Below are 22,409 nucleotides of genomic sequence, written 5' to 3'. Positions count from 1 at the left end.
ATTTTAGCGGTCGTTTCTCTTCTTGGATCGATTACCCTAGCAAATGTTCGGACGCTTGATAAACGAGCGTGACTAAAACTGTTCTTAAACGACACCTACAACCCTGTGTACGAGAATTACGACGGTTCAGTCCCGTTCAAAACCTGACGATTAACCCACATTGTCACGAAGATTATTAGTCGAGTAGAATTTTGCGTTTATATATCGATAAGTATTGAATCTTAATAAAAAATTATATCAATAAAGACATAAATGTACGACGAAAGGAATTTGCAGAAATTATGGACGATGGTAAATTAAGATCTTATTATTGTGGAATTTTTACGATCTCGTATCGTTAGAAACGTTGAAATCTTCTAAAATTAATCGGAGTAGTAACAGTGGTCAAAGTGTTAAAAATCTGACACGCGTAAAGCGGATAAGAATACGAATGATACGAATCGCGTGAGATTTTTATATTTTCCCTATACTCCAAAATTACAAACTAGTCTTATTCTTATTCTTCCAATAATATTTGTCAATGACTCGTGCGATAATTTCGTAATAATTTTTCAACCAACAAGTATTTGAGTATATTAAAGAAATAATAAAAAGGATAGTTCGGAAAATATGGAAAGAAGTTAAAGTGATTAAGAGATCAAACAGGGACGGGACCTTTCTTTTTTTTTTCAAGCGCAGCTCGCTTCTTTTGAATGTCGTATGGGTTCTTAAACGTCCAGGAAAAATACGAGGGGGCGCTACAACAACAGAGGCCGTAAGATGCAGACTGAAAGAGCCTAAGGTAAGGCTCGTAACCCTGGATCGTGACTTCGATCGAGTTCTGGTCATTACCCTTCGAGTTCCAGTCGAAATGCATCGCGCCACTCAGGGATTACCGGGTACATGTACCTCTTGGTATATCGAATCATCCTTAGTGCGTGGATTCATAATTCTACGAGAATTTATTACCACCCCGTAGACCGAGATATATCCTCCTTTTAACTTTGAAACGATTCTTCTCTTTCCATTCTACCTCTTCGTCCACCTCTCTCGATTGCCTTTCCCGGCCGAGGGCGGAAGTTGGAGCAAAATCGGTGCACGGAGATGGTGGGAGCTAATTGTTCCTCGAAGACGTGTTCGAGTGGCGAATAAAAGTTTATCGCGGCCAATTAAGCTCTGGCTGCGATGGATGAGCCATTCTAGCAACGATACCATCGCGCGCAAATTTCCGAACGCGTTTCATAGAATTGAAACGAAACTTTTATCTTCCATTCAATTTTTACTAGCTTTTAATCCCGTGATCGTAGAAATTTTTGATTAAGCAAAACTATTGGGATGGCAACTATGTGATTGCGGCTTTTGTCATCAGGTGGTAACGACAAAATCCGCAACCACTTGGTTGCCAACCCAATTTTTGTTATAAAAAGTACTTAATTGTAATATAAAACTATTCTGCAATTCTTCGGCGTGTACAAGGATTACGAAACGAAGAAATCGATGATAAATGATACTAGAAACGTAGAGATAAATGACATGCAAGAATGATTTCGTTTAAAGAGCAATGGAACTAAAAAACCATCGATTAGTTGTTTATCTTTGTTTCTGCTTCCGACGAAAAGTTTATCCTCAAAGTGGAACAATTTTTATCTCCGCCGTTTAATGCACTGTTTTTCAGTGAAATTTGCTTACACGACCGGAAATAGCTTATTCCCTGTCCGCTGCTTGTTTTCCCATTTGCCGCGACGACGACGACGACCACGACGACGACGACGGACGTCTCGCGAAAGAACGCGATAAAAGGACCCTTCGGAGAAGGTAAAAAAAAAGGACCATAAGGAAAAAAATAGGGTGGCTGGAAGGCGGTGAAATACGACAGACAAATTGGTTGGTTGCTTTAGACGGCCACAGTTGGATACAGATATTCATAGCCACTTGACCCGAATGCTCGGGCAAAAGCAGCGAAGCGGGGGAGGGAGAAGCCTAATAAAACATAAAATACGGGGTGTAAGCTGCATTTCATTACTGCGAGCTGACTGCACGGGGGTGCATTTTCTCCCGGTTCGAATTGATACGTCTTCCTTCGCGCACATCGTTCCTCTCTATTGACCATTTCCTTTTCCCCTTTCCCGGCCAGTAGATCGATCGTGATCGCGTTGCAACTCGAAACACGACCAGAGAGATATCCCGGGGAAAATTCGTCTGGACGATTTATCGCGGGAAAATTCATCGTGGCCGTTCTTTACTTTCGCGTTATTTCTTTTTTCCTTTTTTTTTCCACGGATGAAAAGTGGAACGGTTAAAATAAGGATGCATTTTATAGCGAGCACACAGTTTCTTTCAACCACACTGGAGTACACCGTATCCTCTGCTCGGTTTTGTTTCACTTCACGTTAGCTATTATTTCTTTCGAAAATATCGTAGCTTTTTGTCGTTTAATTTTTCACGCGAAGAAATTACTACGGTGTAGGGTCGAGAAGATTGCGTATAAAATTGTGTAGCTTCATAGCTGATACTGAAACTATCCTTTTACGTATTTTGTCTTTGCATTTAGTTAAAACATACAGCTGCTTTCGGTAAAATTAATGTTTCCATAGAAGCGTGATTATCATCGTCGCGTCATTTTCATTGTGATCACCTAACCGTGGTATATTTATCGTAACATACAAGTTCGATAATCCCAGCGTCAAACAAGAACATCGAAATCCCATCAAATTTATAAGAGAGACAATGTCTGTTTTATAAAAACCTGTTAGTAACGAATCGGCCGAAATTTTCTACACTTCGTTACACAGTTGCAAAACCACGGCCTGATATCGGCGTCTCTTTTTACCCGAGTTGCGAGACGAAGAACGGCACCGGTGCAGATTCCACGAGAAAAACTTGAGAAACGATCGCGAGGTAGCGACCTGCGGAGGTTTCGGCTCGATCGATTGGCCACGGGGGCGAATTTCAACGTTGCGGAGGAAATGTACGACGTTGTTTCCTCTTCGTCGAGGAAAGAACGATCGTTAGTAACCGTGAAAGGGGAAGGTAGGAGTGGAAACTGGCGCGCGAGCACGGACGAAACTTTCGAATAAATCAGCGGCGATCACGGCCGGGTTTAATCGAACCTACAACCGAAAAGGAAAGAGAGAGAGAGGGGCCGCGCAGGTAATTAATTGGTACGAGTTTAAAGGCGAGCTACGATTAAGTAAACGCGATATTATCTTGTCGCGAAGAATTATAGCACCGCAACGGCTGATAATATGCGCGGTATTTAATTAACGTGGCGATAACTTGGCCACTTCGATACGTTTCGTGCCAGTTCGACCGTGAATATTAATTTTCTCAATTTTTTCCGTCTTCTACCCTTTAGTCTGTCCTCGCATCGTCCGAATAAGGGTTGCCAGGATGTGCAACGTGGTCGGTGGAACGTAGAAAAATTCGGTGGCGTTCTTTCGAAAGAAATTAAACGAGCGTCCTTGGTCGGGAGGACACTCTTTCTCTTTCTCGAAACGCGGCTGTAATTTCATAAAGAGCTTCGGCGAACGATCCGGCGTTCCCTTGACTCGCGTTTTCGTGGAAGACGCAAAGGCCGCTCTCGTTAATGAAATCCGTCTCTTCGTCGAGCCATCACTCGACTCCACGTTGTGATGCAAGAAACACGTATAACGTAGAAAGATGGGAATTGAAAATTAGAAAATTGTGGTCCAGCAAAATAAATATATATAAATAAATAAATATACCAATTTATCGTATTATCGCGCCTCTTCTTTACGGAGAAGCAAAAACGAAATTTGTTCGAGGAAGAAAAAAGACCGGCTAACTTTAGCTGTTTTATATGGAAAGTCAGGGACAAGAGAATGCACGCGTGCACACGGCAGTGGTTGACAAGAGAGAGACGTAGTAGGTTCTCTTGAACGTGAACCGACGACGTGCTCTTAGGATCCGGACAGTGAGCGATGAGAATGGAGCTTTGGAGAAACGAAAGGCTGTCTCGCGTGCACGCAGACTTGAAAGAATATAAGCGAGGCAAAGCAAACGTTATCAAAGACACTAATTCAAAATCACTCACGTATGCAGCAAACCGCGGACCGTGGCTACGCGTGGTTTTTCCGACCTGATTGAGCGACTGACAAGCACGAGCGAACAAGACGCGAACGTGCGAGCTTAGAGAACAGGTGCGAAGGCAAAGTGAATGAGAACGAGTCACGGCGCAAACGGTGAAAAAACAGTGTCCGTGTTTTTCAACAGCGTTTCAGAAGTGGCCTGACACCCAGCATCGCGCTTCCTGCTTCACAGTTCGATCGAATATTCAAGCCTGGTACTTTAACTAACAAGAGAACGACCGCTTCCGTAAAGCGGCCAGCGCTTCGTATGCAGAACTCGCGTTTTGCATACGACTAGCCTAGGGATGGGTGGCTTCGGCAAACCTAACGATCGATTCTTCCATGTGAACACATGGGATGGACCCGCGATTCATTTACGCCAAGTGGTCGCGATGAGAGAGAAATTCGTGACGGAATCAACGCCAGGATTGCACGACTATGTTTCTGTCTGCGAAACGTCTTTCTTGCATCGAGTACACGCTTGTTCAAAAGTGTTAGTCTCGTATTCCATCGATCAAGTCGGATCGAAAGTTTTCTACTCGTATGAAAATTGGAAAAAATGATTGATGAATTATCCAGCGATAGATAAAGCATTCAATTATATGTGCGACTTTATATAACGAAGAGAGTACACGCTACTAAATATATTAACGATTTTATTAAAAGATGCAGCCACTTTGACACTCACAATCCACGCCAAATACCCAAGTTTTATTAAAAATGAGAGGTAGAACTTTTCAGCGGTAGTTTCACACAGAACCTATGAAAGTAAGTGGAAAAAGGAAATGAGAATACACAAGTCACGTGTAATGAATTTCAAAGAAATTTATAATGGAAAAGATCGAGACATCGTTAGCGATCGTAGAATTTTCATATGATTTTTCTAATTCAGTCGAAATTTGGAAGAAGCTTTACGAACGTCGATAGACAATTTGTTATTCTATGAGCGATATCGACCAACTCCAAAACTGGGAAACAGAGAAAATTTGCAAGTATCATTTTTCAAAATTTATCTCGAGATCTATATGGCTCTGTAGTAGCTTTATGGGGATTTATAGGCCGTTTCAAAGGGTTGGACATAAATACTAAACTGACGGAAGTGTTCGAAAATTAAACATTAAACAGAGTACCTGGGTAACGAAACTGAGAAATATGTACAAGAGACAGCGAGTCAGTTATTCTGCCTCCTGACAGACTTGGTATATTAATCGAACGCTTCTGTCCTTATTGAGCACTGATTCATGGCGACAAACCAATTTACACGCTACAATTATAAGAAATTACACGGCGACTGGTACCGGACACCGCCTACGATCCAGAGAACGGATTATTTCGTTGGTCGAGACTCGATATAATTAATGGCGCCTCGAATCGTTGTCGATTGCTCGATGCATTCGCGTTAACGCTCGTTATTGAGCAACCCGTTCGTAGCAACGATAGACGTACAGCGCAATAGAGATAGATAGATAGATGGATGGATAATTGGTGCGTGGATTTTCGCGCCGTGTCGAAATCGAAAATGAGAAAGCCAGCAGGGAATTATCGAGTTAACGAGTGACACTTTATCGTCGAGATATTTTAACGTAGTCAAAAGTGGCGTTAGATGCTAATATATCACGAGGGTTACATCGACGATTATAAATGAGTATCTGAAGTAGTGCCGGTGTATTCAATAAGGCAAAATCTATGTGAAAGAGGAAAGAGTCCGCGTAAGGCTGGCAGAAGTACCGTGAGAGCATCGTAATTGAGCAATGCAACGGTCTGAACGAACAAATTGGTTGTTCGATTTCCTAACTCGCATGAAGTATCGTTATTATGCTCGATAATTTGATGCGTTTCATCCCATCGGTATTGATGCATCCTGAATCGTTTCGATCACAGGTTTAATAACGTTTATAATTTACCCATACAGCGATTCGTACAGAACCTATGAAAGTAAGTGGAGAAAGGAAATGAGAACGAATATTGGCATACACCTTTATAAGTCAGGTGTAATGAATTTCAAAGAAATTTATAATGGAAAAAATCGAGACATCGTTAACGATCGTTACGAATAATAGAATATTCGTATGATTTTTATAATTGAGTTGAAATTTGGAAGAAGCGTGACGAACGTTGATAGACAATTTGTTATTGCACGAATAACTGTACTCCGAAAGCTCTTGAATTCTACAACCGACAGTTTTCATCATCTGAAATAATGAAATTAATGAACCATTGGAAAAATACATTCAATTACGTGTCAATTGTTTTGACCATATATTCGATGCTTTTTAGAAGCTACATTTTTATCAAATTTTATTCGAAAGAAACTAAATGAATTCCAGAGACAGAATTGTGGATAGCAATTTACCTTTCCAGGGAAAGCGTTATGATTTCTTAGCAGATACGTAACTTCCTGTGCCTGTAGAGCACGAAAGCGTTTATGTTTATCAGAAATATCGGTAATTAGGTTACGTTTCCCCTTGTATAGGGGCCCAACCCCTGCTTGGCTCGCGGCAGTCGTTCTCCAAGGCATCTCTTATTAAATCTCGGCATGAAATTATTATTAAGCGTGCACTATCGTGGCGTCGACGATCCTTCCAGGCACATGCTTCGCCTTTATTCGGGGCTAACGTCTAGGGAAAATATTATCCAACTCAGTGCTCTGTATGCACGCGCGCCGTGCCCTGGAATACTCCCTCGAATTCAGATTCATCTATTCAGATTAATCCCCCTGCTCCCTCCGCGGATATAAATTCCAAGCCTGCCCTTTTCATTTTCCGCAATCTTCCCCGATACGATTAACGTTACGTAAACTTTCCCCTCCTTGATGCATTTTTTTATCACGTTGCAGGCGTTACGTTCTCGTCCTTTATCTTCCGATAGGTAACGATTTTCTGTATCCACGTTCGATACTGATGTATGTGCACGAAGAGAAAAATACGACGAGTAGAATTTTGTTGATTGTTTTATTTCCATGTTGGTTAGCGATTAGAAGGATGTACCATAATATAACATGGTTAGAGAAAGGAGCAATCCATTTGGTTCGGAGATATATGTAATCCTTTTAGAAATATATATAATTTATTTTTCGTGCTCACAGTCCGAAAAAAGAACTTGGCTTAGCTGTATATTTCTGACTCCCACTCATTGCCACGCAACTCTTAGAGCATCCATCACCTCCAAACATCCACACCCATTCACATTCCCATCCCAAACATACAAGTCCTCTCGTATATCTAATAATACAGGTTATATATATGTGTATAATTCTATACATCAGGTTGTCCCAAAAATTTCGGTCGTTTCACGAGGAAATAGCACGTCATCTTTTGTTCTATATTATTGGGTTGGCAACTAAATGATTTTATCATTACCGCTTAATAACAAAATCCGCAATCACTTAGTTGCCAACTCAGTATTTTATTTTCTTTAGAAAACGAGAGAAATTTTTGCGACAACCTAATATATATATATATCTTTTTGGCAATAATTAGATGATAAATCCATGACACTCTGCACTATCAAACTATATTTATCAACTGTATCTAAGAGAGCCACATTTTCGGAGCTAAGGGTTGTATTCGATTATGTCGTATTAAAATGCTGCCATTTAATCATAAAGTAACATTAAAATCAGAATATCAACAAAGCCGTACCAATCGCCTCTTTTTCCTCTCATGTCCATGTACTTTCGGCTTTGTACAAAAATCCAGAGAAGAGCAAAAGCTCGCGTTTGTATGGAAAATAAATTCACAGCATACCTGGTGCCTTTGTCACAAAAAAACATAATTTATTTCATCGTGCCGGATAAAAATTCGCAGCTCGTCAACAGAATCACGAAGCTTTTCATTTAACATTCCTTGTGCAAGAAACCCTCGGCGAGGAGGGAGCGAGGCTTCGTTCGATTAGACAGCGAAATCGTTTTCAACAGGATCGCTCGGAACTTGCCAGGCGTTTCGAAGATATTGATTTCGGCCGCGATTCGGAGCCACGGTGCTCCACAAACCTGGAGGCGAACGTTCGAGGGATAAATCCCTCGGGAGAGCGCGGTAGAAAACGTGAGAAATCGCAAGTGAGGGTAGCCGACGAGCTTATCCGCTATCTTGTCGGTTATTGAAAATCGGGTTGCTCGTCTCTGCTAGTCCAACCGGCAACCGGGGACAAAGTGTCGTCGAATCGGACTGCAGATAGCGGGACAATATGCGAGCATCAAGCAGGAGTGCGGATAAAGAGGGGAAAAAATGGAAAGGGAGATTACTCGCGAGGGAATAATCAAGTAACAGCGTTAGCCCACCAATTTTCATGGATTTTAATGCAACGCAGGAAATTTTGTTACACAGGGGAATCCCACTTATCTGGATAACTTCATTTTTCCCAACGAAATTTTAGTCGTTGATTGAACGAATTCTTGTTGATTGCACGTGCATTTAGTAGACGAACAAATTTCTATCTAGGCGTTGATCTTTTACCGGCGTTCGTAAAAACCTGAATATGCATAAATATTCACGGTCTAATTAGTATTCGCTAATTACTATGTGCATAATATAGTACTACAATATACGTAATGATCTAATCTACTTCCTCTTACCATTCTAACGAGAAAATTAGTCAAACAACAGGCTTTTTCCTACAAAAAATTGCTAAAAGCAATGGAACAACGAGACGAACGAAACCGATGCATTGTGACTGTTATATGGCGAATCAACGCGTTAAGATGAATATCCCACTAATCATCCGAGTCAGAATACATTAGAAACCATCAACTATCAATTTGCTCGCATAATAGAATATCTAAAAGGTGGCACCTGTAGGTGTTTACGATTCTCGTGGGTTCAGGCTCGAGTACGTTCGTCGTGGTTTCTTCGTAATGATTTTCGTTCGTGGATTTCGGAATCGGGAGTGAAGGAGGCCTGAATCGTTAGACCATCGGAAAGTGTTCAACTTGGGAGGAAGGCGGGCATGAGTGGGTGGTAGAGAGTACGGGCGAGTGATTTAAACCGTCCATTGTGCGCAGGACTAAGGAATATCCGTAGTTCTAGCGGTATCTCAATTATAAGAGGTATCTAGCCTCGTCTTGAACGTTCGCCTATAATTATCCGACCTCGTCGAGTATCTCGGGGGAAGTCGAAGAACTTGAACCTATCGCAATAAACAACGGTTATAAAAAGACGGCGCGGCGCGGCGCGGCGCGTTCCTCTCGCGACGCGAGAGACGCGAGATAGCTGGAAAGGGAATATCGCAGACGTACTACTCCCGTTGGCGTGCGAGTACACGCCTCCTAAATTTCCTTATCAGAGCCCACGCGTTTAAAGGAGGGAACGATACACGAGTTGGAGAACCATTCTAACATAAATCATACGAAGATCGATAGAAGCGAACGTGGCGAAACAACCGTATTCATGTGCAGTGGCGAACAAAAGTATCGTTACAGATCAGCTGTTCTGTTTCAATCGGGATAAGGACCATGATTTTTCTTATGGAAATTTTTAGCTGAAACACAACTTCCGAGTTTAAAATCCACATACGTCGGGAACAAAGGTTGGAAATAGTTATGATATCCATTTCGAGACACTTTGTTATTAAATAAATAAGAAAGGGATAAGGAACATGATTTTCCTTATGAAATTTTTTAGGTGAAACACAACTTTCGAGACACTTTGTTGTTAAATAAATAAGGAAGGAATAAGGAACATGATTCTTCTTATGGAATCTTGTAGGTGGAACACAACTTTCGAGTTTAAAATTCACATACCTCGAGAACAAAGGTTGGAAATAGTTATGATATCCATTTCGAGACACTTTGTTATTAAATAAATAAGAAAGGGATGAGGAACATGATTCTTCTTATGGAATTTTTTAGGTGAAACACAACTTTCGAGTTTAAAATTCACATACCTCGAGAACAAAGGTTGGAAATAGTTATGATATCCATTTCGAGACATTTTGTTATTAAATAAATAAGAAAGGGATAAGGAACATGATTTTCCTTATGGAATTTTTTAGGTGAAACACAACTTTTGGGACACTTTGTTATTAACTAAATAAACTTAAATAAATAATAAAATAAGGAAGGGATGAGGATCACGATTCTTTTTATGGAATTTTTAGGTGAAACACAACTTTCGAGTTTAAAATTCGCATAAGTCGAGAACAAAGGTTGGAAATAGTTATATCCATTTCGTGCCACTTTGTTATTAAATAAATAAGTAAGGTAAATAAGCGAGGAAGTAGTTTCTCAGCGTTGTGTCCGTTTTATAGTTTTCATTATTTATCTTTATCGTTTGTTTCGTACGGTTGCTTCGCGATTACGAATGACGAATATTGTACTTCACAAAAATCTAGATAAAGAATCGTACGTCTTACAGATACGCGCGTTAGCTTACAAGAAAATCTGGTTTGTCAGGACGCTTTTACCAATCGCTGTATGTACAGCCTACAGCGAAAAACAGAATTCTAAAGTATTATGTATACAATTTTACGGTAGCTTGCCGAGTATGCGGGTACTGGCTTACAACGGCTACAAAATTTTGTCGATCGACGAAACCAGTTGGCAGTAAATCACGAAAGGCGTGAATGGAACGGACAGGTCGGACAACCGTTACCATCGTTCATTCGATATCTAAGAAGGCCAAAGAATCGCAGCAGGGGTCTTACCATTCTCGTCCAATATCGTGTAAAACACACGCGTCCCCGGTGTCACGGATTTGAACGTAGCTCGTACAGCAACCGGTGGACACGCGTAGTCGCGAAACCAGACCAGTCCCGACTACGATTTGCTGGTCAGGTGGATGTAAATAAACAGGCCGGCAGGCGTGCAACAATCCGCATTCGAGCGGCCAAGAGTGGACACCGCCAGAGGATTTAGACGTAACATGGTCCTCGGCCGACTAACTTGACGGCCTGCCAGACGCAAAAAAGATTCTGCACGTTTTCCGTGGCCAGGAACACCGCGTAGGCGATACAATTGGACGTAGAACCCGAGGACAATTATCTGTCCGGCTCCCCTAGACAATGGTAGCCACGGAAAGCCTTATCGTGGGCTGGTCGCGTTACTCGCAACACGTTCAACGTTCCCCTTTGTAGTTTCTGGAAGCTCGTAAAGTTCAAGTCGCCGTTTTTCTCGTCGAATGCCATTCGATTACTAAGGTTATTCGCATAGGCTCGCCAACTAAATGGAAATTTACGAGCGACTTCAGAACGACGGATCTCGCTTGACAATAGAATATCGTGTCAATATTTGTGTACAAATAGCGAAAACAATGTACACCCGGACGATACGTGGACGCGTTCTTTGGAAGAGGGCAGAAGATAACATAGAGGAGCTGGACTAATGGTATTCAGGGAAACGCGTGACTAATCTGACTGTTGAGTAAGATCTATAGTTGGTCGAAAGTGGAAAATCAAATTCTCTCGATAAGAGTGCGTCCGTTTGAGGAAGACTCGAGTGGACACACAGGGTCGAAGGAGGAAACTTTTTTGGCTTAGTGTTTCGATGCAGGATGCTGCGTAAGAAATACCATCGTGGAAGCTTCGTATCGGTTGTATCATCGGTATCTTTTTTATGTTGCAGGTAACGACTGTGCCGGACGAGGGCGAGAACAGTTTTAAAATGCCCAGAGCTTCTGTGGTACACATGACTTCGACGGCGACCAGACCGCAGCACATGTCGCAGGTATCGATCCTTCTCTTCTTATCAGCTTATCCGAATTGTTATATTTTATTGTTTATTCATTCAGAACGCAATGATTCAATGGATACACTCGAACTGCTTTTCTTTTTTCTCGTGTAGTAGCTCTGAGTTTGTAGGAAATGTAAAAACCATAAATCCCTGTAGATCATATCCTCTCACGAATGCATCAGAAATTCTATTTTGTAAAATTTACTACTCTTAAAAATAGTTTCCAACCTAGTTTGCGTGAGAGTAGTAAACGAACAGTTGGCAAACAGCGAGTCAAAATTTGGTGCAAGCGCGATTATTAGCAATCAAGATGGACTTTATCTCGTACCCATTTCACCGTGCACTCCGGTTGCCGAATAATCCAAATCCAGTAAGCGTAGCGAACATCTCCTTCTTGGCATAGGTCCATATTGATATGCAAATACCAAAGACACCCGCTAGCTTAATCGAGTGCCCCGAGCTTAAAATGCATATCGAGCGGGCTGTTTCGGCCGAAGCTCTCTTTCCACCTTCTTTCCTTTTTCTTCCTCGCCTGTATACAATGACGTGCACTTGGCTATCCCGGACTGACCAGCCATTTTCATAATACCGCCACTCTAAAGACTTTCAAAGCTCTATTTCCCTTCTTCTTTCCTCTTTTCCCCTGCTTCGCCCGCGCACCATCGTCTAATAGTTTTAAGCTAATGGCTCTCCTAGTTAACTCTGACCTAACTCGGGGCACATCCTTGGGCCGCGTAAACGAGCTTTTAACGTCGTAGCAGAAGAAACGCACGGAGGAAGCTTCCACGTAACAGGGATATTCATACCACTAGCAGAGACTGTTCATCCGAACTTTCAGCGTGAAATGGTGCTGCGACGGCGGGTCGAAGTTGCTTTTGCACCGGGGCATTTCACTTCGACTAACCGCGGTCACCGCGAAAGCTTTACGAGACTCGCGACAGATCCCGCAGAGGCTACCATTTTCGTTCCAATCCTCTTCGTATCTATCTTTTGACAAATTACTTTGAAAACTCGTATCGGATTGCCACGTTGACAATTTCTCAATTGTTTTCCAACAGTTTCCTAGGGATACGAGTTTCCCAGTCTCTGTCAATTTTTCAAAGATCAGTCGATCGCTTTATTCGCCTAAGTTAATCCTACCATTAAAGAGATTCGCCTGATTTTCTCGTTCACGATCAAGAACTTTCCCTCGATTATATCAGAGAACAATGACATAGCGTACACAATATACGATTTCTTTTACGAACTTTTCACTTCTTTTTTCACATAGAACTACCTCTGCCCTTTTTCGATCCCACTATATTCAGGCTGTAGAATCAAAAAGAAAAGAAAGGGAAAGTGGTTGAGAATTCGTGGAATCGATTGGCCAGATTATGGAAGCGGTTGGTCGGTGCTAAAGCGATTTCCATTAGGCCGCATCTTGCCGCGATCAACGGTCGGCCAGATATTGCGGCCGATAAAAGGCTCGCGCTCGGTATAACGCCATTTTATTATCGTTGGTGGTTCGAACGGCGCCATCAATATTTGCACACCGAAAACAAACTGAACGTACGCGCTGCGATACAAATCCATTTACCATCCTTGCCGTGCACGCGAACGAGAATTAGATTTCAGGATTATCGAATGCAGGTCGTGCATCAAAACGGAATCGCGTAGCCGGCCCTTCGTGGCTCAACCCCTGTTTCCACGATACGGCCGAACTGAAATTACCCGGATTCGTTCACGCTGTTTCTAACTTTGACGCTGTCCATTATACACCAATTAGTCGGCGAGGATAATCGCATCCGGCATAGTAACTAGGTATCCGTGTTATTGGATTTCGAGTAGAAAGGGAACCTCGTTTCGTTATATCTTGCAGCTTTTCATTCGATTATCAACGTACGAGCTCCGTATAATTGTACGACTGGCTGACAATCACAATGCTATTGCTCGGTTCATAAACTCGTTACGTTATTTCTCGTAAATTAGTTTTCGTAATTAGTAAATAAGAAACTGATCATACCTTTTCAAAGACAAGATCCATATTTATCTAGAGAATTATCTTACAAATTTTCACTTTACTGGACGCAGTATCCAATGTATCTTAATGTGTGGAATCGTACAAATTTCGTTTTTGTGCTTCGTTTCAGCAACGTTTGTTACAACAAATTTTTCTCGTTGAGAGTCGTACAAGCGTTCGCAGTGTTATTTGTGTAATCGAAATGACATACCATACGCGTCCACAATCACGACATTAAATCATTAGAATCTACGTATATGCAGAATTTTGCCAAATCAAAGATTCTATCATTTATATCGCATTCACTGCGAGTTGCTCAATTAACGACAATACGTCTCGCTCTAATTTCACGACATCTTGCTCATTGCACACGCCACGTACGTCATATAAAGCCGACGAGGTCGTATGTAAATTAGTCTACATGCAACGTTATAACGGAATTGCCAGATCCAATATTATAGTTAGTAACAACAAACATGATCTATATTGTTTCTCTCCTATCAAACCTAACAGATAGGATAATTCGGTTACTCGGGGTTTCGAGTTTCAGTTTAATGTCGATCCGGATTGTTCGATCGCGTTTCCCCCAAGTGGCGTTTCAACGTACGTAGACGAACGTTTGACAGATGAGTTTAACGCGCTGTGACTATAAATGGTCAGCGTGTTAGATTGAAAGTCAGCATCAAAAGGGTTAAACGCTGGGCCCAAGCTGGGTCACCAGCTGGACGCGATACTAGCGGAAAGCGACGCGAGCCACCGGCCGGTTTACAGCAGCATCGCACTGTCGAATGTCGTAAACCGCTGGTGAGTCACGTAGCGTCGTTGCTTCTCCTTCATGCTGATGCCCGATTTCGTATTCGAGTAATTGCACCAGACTAACGCGACGACAAGAGTAACTGGCTACTACCGGGATCCGCTCGACACGCTGCGTTCATCGTGTCATTGCTTTCAGGCAATTTCCAGTCTGGACGAAGGCGATCGATTATGTCCAAAGATAATTCTTTACGATTTTCCATACTTTCAAAATTTTGCAAGTTAACGTCACAAGTATCAATTGCCATGCAACGATACAGCTATCGATCGTTGCATTCCCAAAATAATTACGCAGATCAAGCTAATATGAGAAACAACGATAAAACAGGAACAGTTTATCGGTAATTGATTCCTTGAGAAACCAAAATTGCTCAGCCTCGCTTTTAGCCTCGTAATCCCATTATTAACAATACTATTGCGTTATTAATATTCAACTTTCCGAAAAAACCAAATTATTATCGATCACGATTTTTCGCAAGCAAGTAGCGCGAATAACGATAAATTCCAAGATAAATATCAATAATATGTATCGTATTATTTTCTTCTATTTCTCAATGTATAATGCCGGCCGGTACAGCTTCTGACTGACTCAATTATAGATCAACCCGATCAATTACGATTTTTCGATCAGCAACTCTAGCCAAAGCTCGGATCCCGACTGATAACGGGTATCAGAAATATCGACCAGCGAGACTCCGCGAGTGCAGTGACTCACGCCAGAATGATTGGTCGTTTAATCAAGATCGTATTTAAGTAGCTGCACGATTTTCGCACGATCCATGTCGCTGCAATAAAAAGCTTTGAAAAGCGGTTCGCGACCCACGCATCATTGTTCGCAGAGCCAGCATATCGACGTCTCTGGCGGAAAGGTTATCGCTGTGTCGCGTTTAATAGCCTCTAATACGCCGGCGGAATATCGAAAGTTTATGCAAATTTATGTGGGATCGGCATAGGACGCGTGTCTTTTAAAATTCCTTCTAAGCGACGCTGCGAACTATAACAATCTCAGTGAAATTCATTGAAACTACGATGACGTATACCGTGAGCGTGTGATTTTTGGATATTTTCGCGGATGCCAGACACGCGACGCAAAATTTCTTTTCCACAGTAGAACAAAATTTTAGTGTCGGACCAGCAATGAAACAAGCAGTGTGCGTGTGATTTTTGGACGTGTTCACGAACAAAATACACGCGACAGAAAATTCCTAAGTAATGCTGCGAACTGTAACAGAGATTCAACGTCCAAATAGCGACGAAACACAAGTGTGTGTGTGTGTGTGTGTGTGTGGATGAAACACAACAGGCGACACGTGTGTGCTCGCTAGAGTTTAATATAAAATATCGACAGGATTTTAGAACAGGTGCGAGTGACACGGCTTTACGGATTCAGCGGCAAAGCTGTACCGCGACACCGCGTTACGGTGAACTCGTTCGCGACCATCGCATTTGCAATTTTTCCGCCACGCCTTCCGGTTGCTTCCGACGTGTTCGTTATTTTGTTCGGGAGATTTATCGCGAGAGGAAGTGGCGGATTAAAATTTTAGAGATTTGCGAGAGTTTCAAATCTTTTTCTTACTTTCCTGATATTAGTGTCACCTTAGAAAAGTTTGTTAAAAGTAGTCGATAAGTTAACAGAGACAACAACCGAGGAACAGTGTACAAGAGTATTTCATTTAGTCTTAAGTCTAGTTTATTTTAATTATTTCAAATTTATGACCGAATTACGCAAGAAAATGATGTATTATTTAAAAGCATAGGAACTAACTGAACGACTAATTAAGAGCGGATGTCTCTATCCGCAATCGGAGATGAGAATCGAATGGGGCAGCGATCATTATTTTTGACAGCCACCGATCAATACTGCATTACGCGGCAATTGAATTATCTGCTGGCCATAATTCAATAAGCGGACAATTTTGTCCTCTTTCACGATGAATTAATGCATTTATCTCGCGATCTTTAAACGTGGCAATTTATTTTACGCGAAGCAACCTCGTCGAGATCACGAAATTGCACAATAATTGCAGGCACACCCTGCATTACCTACAATTATAGCTCATAAATAATTATATTCTCGGTGAGCTGACCGACATAAGAGCGGAAAAATTCGCTCGGAAAAGAATATCGAATACCTCGACACGAATATTTTTCACATGCTGTCTGGCTCGAGCGGTTGATGTCATCTCTATTTCTTATTCACACGAATAAGTAGTTCTACACTATCTAGCAGATCGACTTGCCGGAACAGATACTGCCAATAAAATTGGATTTCCCGCGTAAAAAGTACAGATTCGAATAGCACGAGAATGATTTACACGGTCGAGTGGGTTTTTCTGTTGTCATTCAACAAATCGTAAAATCAAAGGTGCGAATGTATATTACGCTACAGTAGCTGTTCGAGTATAAACACTGTCTAACTATACACGCTGAAAAGTAAGGAAAAGGAAACAGAAATTACGACTTTGGAGGTCGAATTGACGATGCTAAACACTAGACACACGTATTATGTATATAACTGAGAATTCTATAGAAGTCTACTACGTGCAGAGTCCTCTTGGATATCGAGGATTTTCGGTATTCCAGACGTAGGTATGAAGGGCAGCAAAGCTGGAGAATCCCGGAAGTTTCAAGAACTTAATGGTTGCAGAAGCTGCAGCACGAGCAGTGGCTATCCGCGAGTGTATTTTACTGCCACCATGTTTGTGTATTTTACTTTGCAGTAACACAAACGAGGCACGCGCGGTGACGCAACCGAGGAAGAGATATTGTGAAAAGCGGTCGTGGCGCTTAGATCTGTGCACACATGGGATGAATAATTTGCAACGTTTATAAACGACCGTGTCGCGAATCCATCGTTCCTAAGTAACTAGACTACTGCGATTAATCAACAACCACGCAGGTTTGCTTTTTCAACGATTTTACGATCCATTTCCACGCGGAAACGAGATCGGCCAGCAGAGGAAATCTGTTCTCTGAGGTTTATCGAAACGCGCGAACGCTAGCCTTTCATCGCAAAGGCTCGAGGATTCATGAGAAAGAGAATGAGTGAACGAGTGAATGAGCGAGCGAGTGAGAGAGATAGAGAGATTGGTTGCAACAACGTTTCGCATTCCTCCGCGCGAGATTCCATCGCGCCGTAATTTCGGCTCCCTGCACCATAAAATCGGTGGTTTCTACACACGAGGAACTCGACCGTTCTCGAGCATTGTCACGCGCTCGGCTCGATCGTTGCCGAGGATGCGTGTGCACGAGCCTGGCCCAATGCGAAATGTTCAGTATTCCTTGCGAGGGTAGAGATCTGCTTTCAGTTTGCGGCCAACAATTTGTCCGACGATTGCAACCTGCGATATGCAGCCTCCGCGATATACATCGCTGGCATTGCTATATTTGCCAATGAAGGAATTCGCAACCCTCCGACTACCCTTAACTTACGAAACTTACGATCTTCATAGACCTGATAAATCCTTCCGGATTCCTAAATTCCTGATAAATCCACACAAGTACTTTTCGACCTATAATTTGTCGTGTTTTTTTTTTTATTGAAATTTGTGTCTTGATTAGTTTCTAGCGCTGAGATTTTTTTACAATTTTTGCCTACGTACCTACTGGATCTTTTTGGTTCGGGGCAAGTGACGTTCTTGTTATTAATAGACGTGGAAAGAACGAGAGAGAATGAAAAGTTTAGTAAACAGATGAAGAATATTAGGAATGACTTTGTTTATGGTAACCTACGATATTTTCTATAAGTTCTATTAGGGAGTAATGTCTATGGAAAAGAAATTCTGTTATAGATTCTATTTTATTCGAACTGTTTTTTGTTCTTCTGTATTTCCAATTTGAACTAAATTGATCTAATATATTTTATACACTCTACCACCAGAAACAAATAATGTTTACACACTTACCACAGTTCACGAGATATATCAAAGATAGTAAAGATTATAAAACTGAAAACCTAAACCGTTGAATACCTAAAACACAGCAGTTCCTATTTCACGCGTAATCTCAAAACGACAGACACTTTAAAGCGATTTGGCAGGCGAAGAATTAACATAACAAATTTGCATATCTTCGTAGGTGTTGGCCACCCTAGCGCTGTCTATGGGAACACTGTCCTCAGGCCTGGCAAAGGGTTACACCTCACCAGCCTTGGACTCCATTCTAGACAACCAACCACCTCACCTTTATCAAACATCAAACAACGACACTGGGTAAGTAATCTTTTCACGCGCAAAAGTTCTACGCGATTTAGATCATAGCGAGCAGCGTGTAAGTTGCGTTAAGAAACGACGTAGACGTAGAGCAGCGTAACACGGGCGTTAATGTGCAAACAGGAAAAGTGAAACTTCATAAGTAATTGTGAGTTAGATGTGTCGTGTCCGGTAACGATTAGCGTCGGTCGGTAGATAAGCAAATTAAATAAACCCGACGAGATACTTCGCCGGGTCGTAATAAAGCGCGGGCGAATATCTTGGGTCTTAGATAATTCACTTAACAAATGCATTAACGTCACTCTGTTCCGTTTCGAGCTGGCTGTCGCACACTTTCCCCGCGATAGTGCTCGGTTTTATCACGTTGCATTATAAACGAAGCACGCCACATAAAGTGGCGAGAATACTGTGTTCATTAGCTATATGCCTTCAATATTATTCGACTGTTTACATTCTTTACGTAACCACGAAATTTACGACGAACGATTTGTGTTTTTAATCGCAACTAAACGCTACAAAATCGATTATAAAGCTATAATGAAAATGTCAGGGCGAACAAATATATGGCTTCTTATCGGTATATGCATTTCGGTTGTCACACGCTTCATTCGTCACTGTAATTGAGATATAGATTCAGCGAATATATGCGAGAAATCTTTAAGTATCAGGTCGTCCGAAAAGTTTCTTTATAAGGAAATAATGGATGCACATTTTCCGTTTTATATTATTTTACAAATTACGTATGATCCACTTTGTTCTATCAAGATAAAGATCATAACGTTTGACGGATTAGGTTTCATGTTTGTACAAAGATGCGTCGTTGTAAAAGACGTGTCTGTAAAAGAAAGACACTTTTCGGACAATCTAAGACATTCGATCGCAACGTGTATTTCTTCGCATAATTCGATACGCTAACAAAATATTTGCACGACTAATTTGCACCGAGTCTAAGATGACATTCAACCACGATACACAGATCTCTGCTCCAAAAATGATAACTCATCATCATTATCGTATTATATCAACTCCTTCAGTTAACAACCTTTCACGGTTTTCTTTTACCATATAAAATAGGTTATAACGCATAAACGATGCATAATTGGCTCGAATTAATCGACGAATAAGGCAACATATTGGTCGGAATAGAGCACATCAACTGGTTAGCTATCCTTGAACCGGTTACGAAGATCGATGCGTTACAAGGACCGATCTAACGATCGATCGTGTTCAGCGACTTAATCAAAACCACACGACAGAAGGAGAGAGAGAGACAGAGAGAGAGAGAGAGAGAGAAGAGGGCCAGAGTAGGCGGCCTGGTATTAGGGAACGATTAGGTCCTCGCATAACCTTAGTTCCTGTCATCTGTAACCGTATTGCCATTTGTCGCAGGTCGGCTTTCTCGGTGACGCAACAAGAAGCCTCGTGGGTAGCGTCGTTGTCGATGCTGGGCGCATGGTTCGGTGCTATGATCGGCGATTGGATAATGAGGAGGGGTCGTAGATTGGCGCTCCGTGTCACGTCTTTGCCTCTGGCCGCCGTATGGATCCTTACGGGCATCGCACCCTGCTTGGAATTGGTATACGTCACGAGCTTCATCGGAGGCCTTTGCTGCTGCATGATCGTTATGGTAGCTCAGGTATAGCGTCTTTTATCTTTCTATACGATACCAAGACTAGAAATAAGTAACATTTAAAACACACAGTGTGTCATTTAATTTTCTGTATCTTTGAATTTACGGAGCTAATTCACGTGATGCTTGAAATTCGATATAAGAAGACAAACAATTTGTATAATTATTAGAGTCCATACGCGTGGTAAAAGTTCACTGAATTTCCCCATTATCTGTGACTTTCCCTCCACATAATACGAGTTTGCGTTCGAACAAGTGAATATAATCGGCAGGAGTTCATTTAATGGGACACTAAAGTCTCGTCCCAATAAACGGAGATCGTATAAATGATGTTAGACTATAATTTATCTGTTAGCGCTAGTATAACATAGAACTATAATCGTAAGTGCCAATTAGACATGTTTTACGATATTTATTTAGCTTTTCTAAATCTGTTAACCTGTTCGATGTACAGAGATTGAATAAGTAATTATTAACAGAAATGATTACGTTTCCTTTCTTTTCGTTAAAAATATTCTCTTCTGGTACTTACATATTCTTCGCCGGTTTTACTCCTCCGTTTATGGTTTATTATTGCAAACGAGGCCTCTACTAACAAATAATCGTTTCGTTCAGGTATACATATCAGAAATCTCGATGCCGGGAATCAGGGGCTGTCTATCGGCGATGCTGAAAGTGGTCGGTAACGTTGGCGTGTTATTGTCGTACATCGCAGGCACGTACCTGAACTGGCGACAGAGCGCACTGCTGGTAGCCATAGCGCCGTCGATGCTCTTTCTAGGTACTTTCTTTATACCCGAGACGCCATCGTACCTCGTTCTGAATGGCAAAGACGACGAAGCTGCCAAGAGCTTGCAATGGCTGCGCGGTGATCAGGTCGACATACGTCACGAACTGCAGGTAATTTCAAAGATACTTCGCCTTATGAATACCTCTTTTATGCGATCGGCATTCCTTCTCGTCGTACAGCAAATTGTATTACATCGTAATCAGACGACGATTCAACGGAACTTCGCTCGTGTAACTTCTCTATTTTCAAGCGATTCATCACGGCACTACAAACTTCGATTATCCGATTGTTGCAGGTGATCAAAACGAATATCCTGGCGTCACGAGCGAAGCAGTACGAGCAGACGCTCAAGAACAGCATGTTCACACCTGAGCTGTACAAGCCAATCGCCATCACGTGCGGGTTAATGTTCTTCCAGCGATTTTCTGGTGCGAACGCGTTCAATTATTACGCGGTCATTATATTCCGTCAGACTCTGGGCGGCATGAATCCTCACGGCGCGACCATTGCAATTGGCTTCGTGCAATTATTGGCTTCTATGTTATCAGGTACGGTAGCCCGAGCCTCTGGTTGTCGTTGTACGCATTCGTCAAACGACGAGAATAAAAGAAAATATTCGAGAGAAATTCCATTTCTCACGCGCACAACGAAATCCATCGACTTCCTAACGTTTCGTTCATCGTTTTGTTGCGTTTTACAGGATTCCTGATCGACATCGTGGGTAGGCTACCGCTGCTGATTGCCAGTACCGTGTTCATGTCGTTGGCGTTAGCAGGTTTCGGCAGTTATGCCTATTACATGTCGCAGACGCAAAATCTGGGCTATCCGGACACGGCGGTGGTCGGTCAGCACGACTGGATACCGTTGCTCTGCGTGCTCGTCTTCACGACCGCTCTAGCTTTGGGCATATCGCCAATTTCGTGGTTATTGATTGGCGAGCTCTTTCCCCTGCAGTATCGTGGCCTCGGCTCCAGCATCAGCATGAGCTTCAACTACTTCTGCGCGTTCGTCGGCATTAAGCTCTTCATGGATTTTCAGCAGGTGAGACGCCCTAATCACGTATGATCGCAACGTCGCGCAGAACGTCAACCGCTTTCGGGTTAACGCATATCGAGTGTCTGGGTATTCCAGCTATATGGTATTTAATTAGAAGCTCGATCGATAAACTACAATCGAGCGCAGTATCTGATCATGCTTCGGTGCGTAATTGAAATACCTCGGTACTTATCTGCCATA

At 42.1% G+C, this 22,409-nt stretch overlaps 2 protein-coding genes across 14 annotated transcripts in view; one reads left to right on the top strand and one right to left on the bottom strand.

Moving 5' to 3' along the window:
* The window catches only part of LOC126872108 (mediator of RNA polymerase II transcription subunit 20), a 249,662-nt gene that overhangs the window by 107,839 nt on the left and 119,414 nt on the right, over positions 1-22,409 (bottom strand). The gene's annotated exons all lie outside the window — the stretch shown is intronic.
* LOC126872102 (facilitated trehalose transporter Tret1-2 homolog) overlaps positions 1-22,409 on the top strand; it is a 107,007-nt gene that overhangs the window by 77,267 nt on the left and 7,331 nt on the right. For both annotated transcript variants that reach the window (XM_050631653.1, XM_050631654.1), the window contains exons 2-7: positions 11,623-11,724; positions 18,620-18,753; positions 20,143-20,389; positions 20,999-21,283; positions 21,469-21,721; positions 21,874-22,214. In XM_050631653.1, coding sequence (XP_050487610.1) covers positions 11,623-11,724; positions 18,620-18,753; positions 20,143-20,389; positions 20,999-21,283; positions 21,469-21,721; positions 21,874-22,214 — 1,362 coding nt within the window. The remainder of the gene's footprint in view (positions 1-11,622; positions 11,725-18,619; positions 18,754-20,142; positions 20,390-20,998; positions 21,284-21,468; positions 21,722-21,873; positions 22,215-22,409) is intronic.

Source organism: Bombus huntii, chromosome 12 (assembly GCF_024542735.1).
Source record: "Bombus huntii isolate Logan2020A chromosome 12, iyBomHunt1.1, whole genome shotgun sequence".
Lineage (NCBI taxonomy): Eukaryota > Metazoa > Arthropoda > Insecta > Hymenoptera > Apidae > Bombus > Bombus huntii.
Note: the sequence above shows the minus strand (reverse complement) of the source record. Positions and strands in the feature narration are given on the sequence as shown.